The sequence below is a fragment of the Conger conger genome, chromosome 13, assembly GCF_963514075.1.
Source record: "Conger conger chromosome 13, fConCon1.1, whole genome shotgun sequence".
Classification (NCBI taxonomy): Eukaryota; Metazoa; Chordata; class Actinopteri; order Anguilliformes; family Congridae; genus Conger; species Conger conger.
In genome coordinates, this window is record NC_083772.1 from 23,075,053 (window position 1) to 23,083,417 (window position 8,365).

The 8,365-nt window shown below is 38.8% G+C and overlaps 1 protein-coding gene and 1 pseudogene across 1 annotated transcript; both read left to right on the forward strand.

Moving 5' to 3' along the window:
- Nucleotides 1–435: 435 nt before the first annotated feature.
- On the forward strand, nucleotides 436–1,314 carry LOC133107446 (olfactory receptor 10A6-like). Its single transcript, XM_061216434.1, has one exon. It carries the CDS (start codon nucleotides 436–438, stop codon nucleotides 1,312–1,314), a length of 879 nt encoding a protein of 292 aa, XP_061072418.1.
- A 4,250-nt stretch (nucleotides 1,315–5,564) lies between these two features.
- Nucleotides 5,565–6,660, forward strand: LOC133107447 (olfactory receptor 1-like; annotated as a pseudogene).
- Nucleotides 6,661–8,365: the final 1,705 nt, after the last annotated feature.

Sequence of the window (8,365 nt, forward strand, 5' to 3'; positions counted from 1 at the left end):
AGGATGTGGATTAGCTGGCAAGTCTCAAAGGCCTTTTACACAATCCATATATAAAGCCTGATACGGTGGGCACAGACATTATATCTTTCTGCCTGTTGCTTTCTCATGTTCAGTTCGAAACATGTTCGATATGAAGGTTTTATGTTCAATTTGAACACTTCTTTTCGGATTTCAACCAACTGCAATTTGCAGTTTATTCAAATGACAAGCATTGTAAGCGGCAAATATCACAACAAGGAATAGAACGTCCTAACAAGCAGTCTGCTTATTGCTGATCTTCTGTACTTTCCCCTTTTGCGGTGCAGGCGAAATGATCGCAGGAAAAGCTACAGAAAGAACAGCTCAGAATCTCACCGGCTTTTTATACACAACTGTTATAAAACTATGGACAATTCAACTGAAACACTGTTTTTTCTGCAAGGACTGAATGAGACGATGTCAACCAAACACGCATACTTTGCCATCACTCTTCTCGCTTACCTTTTTACTATTCTAGTGAACCTGACATTGATCGTGACAATTATTTGGGAGAAAACGCTCCAGGATCCCATGTTCATTTTTTTGTGTAGCTTGTGTGTAAATGGGCTATTTGGTGCCTGTACATTGTATCCAAAAATATTGGTGGGCCTTTTATCTGACTTCAGTGTTACTTCGTATGCAGCTTGTCTGAGTCAAATGCTGGCAGTATACACCTACGTCACCTGCGAAGTCAATACATTGGCGGTGATGGCTTACGACCGGTATATCGCGATATGTAAGCCGCTCAATTACCACTTCATCATCACCCCTCAGAAAGTGATGAAATTGGTGCTTTTTACTTGGTTGTTATCCTTCTGTGAATCAGTTTTTGCGATGGGCCTGGTGGCCAGACTACCTCTCTGTGGATTCAGCATCGATAAGATTTATTGCACAGGCTGGGCAGTGATAAAGCTGTCATGTGTTGATACCACTATCAACAACATATACGGGTCTGCTTTCATGGGTCTTCACTTTTTACAGATAATACTAATTTTAATTTCCTATGTTAATATCGTCAAAGCATCTATGCGATCACAGGAAGATATGAATAAGTTCATGCAGACCTGTTTGCCACATTTAATATCATTGACAAATTTCACATTCGCAGTCTTATTTGACCTCACGTACGCTCGCTATGGTTCTAGCACTCGTCTGCAGGCTCTCAGCAATTTCATGTCCCTGGAGTATCTAGTTATTCCACCGATCCTAAACCCCCTCATCTACGGCCTGAAAATGAACCAGATCCGCCGGAGAATCTTTAGAAGTTGTAGCCAGAAAACAGATGTTCTGAAGTGAATATCGTTTTTACCTTCCTGTCCAGTCTGATGATTTTTTAAAAACCTGTGCTTGATTGAAATTTACATTTGCATGACTCGATCAATAAAACTTTATTTGTATCACCCTTTTCATGCACGTTCCTGGCAGGGAAAGTTCAAAATGCTTTCCCTGCAAGGGATAAGGTAGATAAAAACAATTTAAAAAAGAAAAGACTAATAAAACTAATTCACAAATTTTAGATTAAAACTTTGTGAAAATAAAGAATGCTAAAAGAAATAAAAATTGATTAAATTAACAGATAAACAAGTCTACAATTAAAACCAGGGAATAAAACCCCAAATGGTAAAACAATAATACAAATAAAATGAATAAATAAAAATGAAATGATAATAATAAAACAATACCAGCCTAAATAAAAGCCAGACTGAACTGGTAGGTTTTATGTAGGTAGGTTTAGGTAAAAGTGTCAAAAGTTTCGGTTGCCCTCCAATTCTCAGGGAAGGTGTTCCAGCGGCGAGGCGTTAACTGCTAAATGCCTCGCCGAAGGTTTCTGTTCTACTTTTCAGGACCATTAAGAGGTTGCTCTGAGAGGATTTCAGGGCCCTTCCTGGTTACATTACATTACATTAATGGCATTTGGCAGACCCTTTATTCCAGATCAACGTACAGTTGATTACACTAAGCAGGAGAGGTTAAGGGCCTTGCTCAAGGATCCAACGGCTGTGCGGATCTTATTGTAGCTACAACATGGATCGAACCACCAACCTTGCGGGTCCCAGTCATGTACCTTAATGACTGCGCTACAGGCTGGTTACTGTACTATACCGTAAAAGCATTTCAGACATGTAGCCTGGTGTGAAGCCATGAAAAACTAGTAAGTAACATAAAAATCAATACGAAAACTAACTGGTAGCCAGTGTATGTAATCGGTGTCTTGTGCACTCTCTTTCCGGTCATTGGGCAGTTGGACTTGGTTTATCGCTTTTTTGGGAAGACCAGATAGGAGAGCATTGCCGTAGTCCAGTCTGGTTATAAAAGCTGCATTAGTTACTCTGTATTTATAAAAGAGAGAAAAGACAAGACTCAAGTTATGTTCTTCAGAAAGCAGATTTTGTGACATTCCTGATATGAGAGTCAAAGTTCAGATCACATTCAACACTTACATTTTCAGCTTGGTGGCTGGGGTTTTATCCTGGTTGGGTTTTATGCCAATATGTAAAATAAATTTAACTCCTTAAGGGCTGGGCCAGGGTGTATTTTTATTTTTGCATTCCTTTTTTAACAGTACAATTTTTGACAATGGTACCTTATTTTGTAACACGTGGGTGGCAAAACAAACATGGGGGACCTTGCCTTCTTTGTACTTTGGAAATCCACATAACACAATAAATACAGTAAAGTGAGTGTCCTTTTGGTGAAAAGGGGCTAGTAAACCAAATGCATAATAGTTTATAATTCTAAAAACGTGCTAATTCTGAGACACGTCGATAGAATGTCTATTGTTTACTCAGGATTTCTCTGTATGAATTATCATTGTTGTCGATTTTGTTGTTACATACTTCAACAAAAGTATGTGTACATAGAAATGATATTACCCAATTTTGTATAGGCACTCTGGAACATCGTGAGCTCATGTACGAGCTTCTCTGACCAGTAACCATAATGCAGTTGCTAAGTATAGGCATTCTCCCCATCCGTGTGCAAAACAACAGTATAGCTTCTCTCCAGCAAAGAACTGACAATGTGCATGTTACTTAAGTGATGACTGAAAAGCATTTTAGCTAATGACATTACACTTCCAACAGTATATAACTTGTTAGACTTACAGAAAACAACTCATCATATTTTTGCCTGTGTAACAAAACCATAACATTTTCAATACACGCTCCGGCAAAAACAGTTGAGATTTTATGCCAGAAAAGGTTAATGTTTTACAAAAAGCTTCCACTTTCATTGTGTTTGGGCTTCTGTAACTTTACTTGAGTAATATTTAGAATAATTCTGACTCTTGGAGAACAAAGATCCATATGATATCCATATGATCATATGGATGTAAATAGCTTCAAATTAAAGGTGAGTCTGCTCACATCTTCACGGTTTCATTTCAAATCCAATGTGCTGGACCCCAGGGCCAAAAACAAAAAAAAGTAATATTTTGTACCACTGCCCAAATACTTACAGACTGCATTGTATATCACTATATATGTAACTGTCCTGTTGAGGTTCATGTCTTTGAATGTGATGTATTTATTTTTATACAAAGCTATAGTAAAGGGCCAAGGTTTGACATTCCCCAGGAAGCTTGCAAAGTCCAGTGGTAACTAGAGATATTGCAGTTTACGAAGCCTCTGGTGCCAAAAAGCCCTGGTTGAAATTCCTATTTTTTTATTTCATTGCTCTTGTAATTTTTTCAGTTTTTTTCCCCCTAGCACACAAGCAGAGATCTAGATGTCTTTATTTCCCCCCCCCCCCCCCCAAAAAAAAAAGCTCTGATGTACTGTAACATCTTTGCATCCTCGACTATTTAGCAAACGACATGTGACCAACATTAAAAAAGTGAAAAGCATTGGCACATTACTTGGCACATTATCAGCATCAGTCCATCATCAGTTATATAACAGAATATAATGGTGAGAACAAGCAGTCTGCTTGTTGCTGATTTTGTGTACTTTTCCTCATTTATCAAACCTGAGCAGAACGAAATTCACCGCAAATCCATCGGAAATGCATTTCCAGAAATAATGTGGGATTTATCAATGCTTTCGAATGTCAGTTTTTTCGTAGGAGCCGAACAAACTTCTCGAGTGGTCTCAGCTGGTCTCAGCGGAAATGAAAGAGCACGGTTGTAAAGCGTGTTTTATTTTTTTATTATTCCATTAATTAATATTATATATATTGGCAAAATTGGTTTAATATGCCAATTGGATTATAATAATTATTCTTTATATCATATAAAAATGCAACAGGATTCGACAACAAAATGGGTGATGTTTCATTCCGGTAATCCTGATTAATTCAGTCTTCTGTGGAGTTGAACATAAATTCCATAAAACAAGAATGGGGCATGTCGTAGCCTACTACGCCTACGAAACAACGAACTATAACGGTGAGTTCAGGGTTCAAGTTCAAGGTACACTGCAAACATCATGGTAGGCTATAGAAGTGGCATGACTGATGCGCTTGTTTACGAGTTTTGTTTTTTGCCTCTCGCTCCATGTCAGAGGTTGACGTGAACTGAACTGTTTCATAGTCGGAAAGTGCTAATTCGTTAATTCTGTTATGACGTGAATGCAGCACCAGGCATCGTTGCTATGGCTTTACATGACATTTAAAGCTTTATTAGAAGTTTGAACCATGGCCACATAATCACTTCCTCCTTCTGGTTCTCTGCAAGGACAGGGAAAACGTAGTTTTAGGCTATTGCTGTCGCCCTGCGGTGTGATTCCAGATACCGACTCCTACGATTTGCCAATCCGTTCCTCCAGCCCAATGTATACTCCCTCAATTAAGCCTTGAAGGCACTACCTTGTCGAAGATAGTAAACTAATCGTGACAGGTTTAGCAAACTAGCTAGCTCAGATCACACATACATTTGCACACGGATTTCCGAAAATATTGATAAATAGAGCCCGATGGGATCGGTGCGGCCATTGTACCAGCATAGCCTTTTAGTTCTGAGACCATTGTTTCTGTGTGTTTTCGAATTGTGTAGCAAAGCCATGTAGTTTAGCCATGCTAAACAGTAATTTCAAGTAAAGGTAACATATTACGAGCACCAGGCTAGAATATATATATATATATATATATATATATATATATATATATATATATATATATATATATATATATATACTGTATTCCTCTTAGGGGCTTAGCCTCCCCAACTCTCAATTCCTAGCTACACCCAAGGGCAAATTTAACCTTTGCCTGTTATCGTTCTCTTTTCTCTCTCGTTATTGGAATGATCTCATTAAGCAGTAGGATGCTGATAGCTAATCTCAAAGGCCCTTTACACAATACAGATATAAAGCCCAATACGGAGGGCATGGACATCAAATAGTTCTGGGTGTTGCTTTCTCTTGTACAGTTGGAAACCTGATTCAATCCTTAGCCCTTTGAGTTGATCATCAGCAAATGGGGTCTTTATGTTAAATCGGAAGAAATGTGAATACCAAAGCTTGATGCTTTCGATTTAGGAAGCTATTTTTCAAGCAAGCCTTCTGTACCTCAGAGTCTGGTGCTTTGTACGCATCTGTTATAAAACTACCATGGAGAATTCAACTGGAATAATGTTTGTTCTTCAAGGGCTGAATGAGACAATGTCAAGAAAGCACACATACCTTGCCGTCACTCTTCTCGCGTACCTTTTTACTATTTCAGTGAATCTGACTTTGATCGTGACAATTATTTTGGAGAAAACGTTCCATGAGCCAATGTTTATTTTTCTGTGCAGCTTGTGTGTAAATGGGCTATTTGGTGACTCTTCATTTTATCCTAAAATATTGGTGGACCTTTCATCCAACTTGAGTGTTACTTCGTATGAAGGTTGTCTGAGTCAAATGTTTGTAATATACAACTACGTCTTCTGTGAAGTAACTACATTGACAGTGATGGCTTACGATAGGTATATCGCGATATGCAAACCGCTCAATTACCACTCAATCATCACGCCTCGGAAAGTGCTGAATTTGTTGCTTTTTACTTGGCTGTTATCCATCTGTGAATCGGCTCTTGAGATGGCCCTGATAGTCAGACTCCAACATCGAAAAGATTCATAGCACAGCCTGGTCAGTGATAAAACTGTCGTGTGTGGATACCACACTGAACAATGTATTCGGGTACATTATTGTGATTTTTCACTATTTACAAGCAGTGCTGGTCATGATTTCCTATGTCAATATCATCAAGGCATCTGTGCGATCACAGGAACAACGGAATAAGTTCATGCAGACCTGTTTGCCCCATTTAGTCGCATTGACCAACTTCGTCGTCGCATGCGTTTTTGACGCCATGTACGCTCGCTATGGTTCTAGCACTACTCTGCAGGCTCTCCGCAATTTCATGTCCGTGGAGTACCTCGTTGTTCCCCCGCTCCTAAACCCTCTAATCGATGGCTCTAAATTCATGCAGACCTGTTTGCCCCATTTAATCTCATTGACCAACTTCACAGTCGCAGTCATATTTGACATGATGTACGCTCGCTATGGACCCACCAGTCGTCTGCTCGGTCTGCGTAATTTCATGTCGCTGGCTCACCTCGCTGTCCCACCGCTCCTAAACCCCCTCATCTACGGCCTGAAACTGAAACAGATCCGCCGGAGAATCTTTAGAATTTGCAGCCAGGAAAAACACGCTCTGAACTGAATGCTTTTGGGGTTTTTTTTAAATCTTCCTGTCCACGCTAGAAAATAGTTTTCTTTGGGTTTTTTTTTATTTTTAAATCGGCGATTAAATCATTTAGATTTCAATATGTCGAGCTGATATATTGGATACTTAATTGTAACGAGCGATTCCTCTCGTTTGCTACCTTAGTCTTCGGTAATGGCATGTGCAGGTGCGTGCCAGGCAGACAGTACAGCCTACAGAAGTTTAGCGTCGTGTGTGTGTGTGTGTGTGTGTGTGTGTGTGTGTGTGTGTGTGTGTGTGTGAATTAGAAAATATTGAATATATAAACATTGGATGAAAATAATTAACAAGATAAATTGTTTCCAGTTTCTATTACCGTAGAAAGTCATTTCAGAGTGACTTGTGCCTGTTGTGGATCAACACATCGATACACATGACAAACAGGAAATGGTTAAAATGGGAGAAAGTACAACAAAACCACAGCAGACTATGTCACAGAACAGGAACAATTTGTAGTGTAAATAAATTACTGCACTGATGTGATCTGGATAGTGAATTGGAAGCAGCCTGCACACGCAAACCTGGAAATCAAACGAAATTTTGCACATTTTGACAAGCCAAAACTAAAATGAATTAATCTTGATGTGTGCATTGACAGTGAGATCTAGACTCCAGCCCAAAAGTTACAAAAGTCCCATACCCCCTTTTCTCCAGAGCTGGAAAGATTTGTGTAAAGGTGCCTCTCCTCATAAGGAATACATTTGCCTCAAGGACCCATCTGCCGTGTAGGATTTTTAGCTGATTTTTTGCCAAGTAGCATTTTTTAAATACATTTAATAAAAATTTCTAAGACCAAATTTATATATTTTTAAAAATCTCGGGTACCTAGGACTTTTGCACAGTATTTATAGATCCCAAATCCGGTCATGATTGGCTCCTTGGTGGCACTATAATAGTCAGCTGAAATTTTTATCACATTTCCCTCACAAAACCATTGAATTTCAAGAAAACACTTAAAATGCTTCTGCTCCAACACAAATTGAGCAATCGAGACAGAACTTAGTATTTTGGCTGATCTTTAATTCACTTTACTGGATATAGCAGTTACTCTAGTGGTTATGGCTGAATGACAAGCCAATCAAAATTTCAGTGGGCTTAGCTTTTTACAAAAAAACTAATAATTGCTCATCTTGGAGATCACATGTCAGAGAAATATGATGTATCTTTTGGTCTTGCACAAGGGAGCTGCCTTGTTCCCCTTTTTTTTGTCATTATAGATGCTTCCCTTAGGTCATGTCATCAGAGAAAACAATGTTCATTTCCAAAGCTATGCTGATGATGCACAACTATACATTGCAGTTGAGTCAAATTGTATTCCCTGACTACCTGTCTGTCTACAATTAATCAATGGATGAGCAACAATTTAAAGCAAAATGAAGATAAGACAGAAATACTTTTAGTTGGCCCCAAAGCCAAAAGGGATGCACTAAATAGAAGTAACTGATAAAGTCTAGGTGACTCTGACTTAATGTTTTAACCACACATCAACAAGGTGACCAAGACAGATTTCTTCCACCTGAGAAATATTACCCAGGTATGGCCATTTTTATCAATACAGGCATGGACTAAGTTCTGAGAACTAAGTTCCTTTAGTGCAAGTAGGCTGGACAATGTATTGCAATGCACTTTTTACGGGACTTCCAAAAATGTCTATTTAAAGATT

What these genes read in the sequence shown, in the direction of transcription:
- LOC133107446 (XM_061216434.1), top strand. Translation starts at nt 436, where the DNA reads ATGTCAACCAAACACGCATACTTTGCCATCACTCTTCTCGCTTACCTT.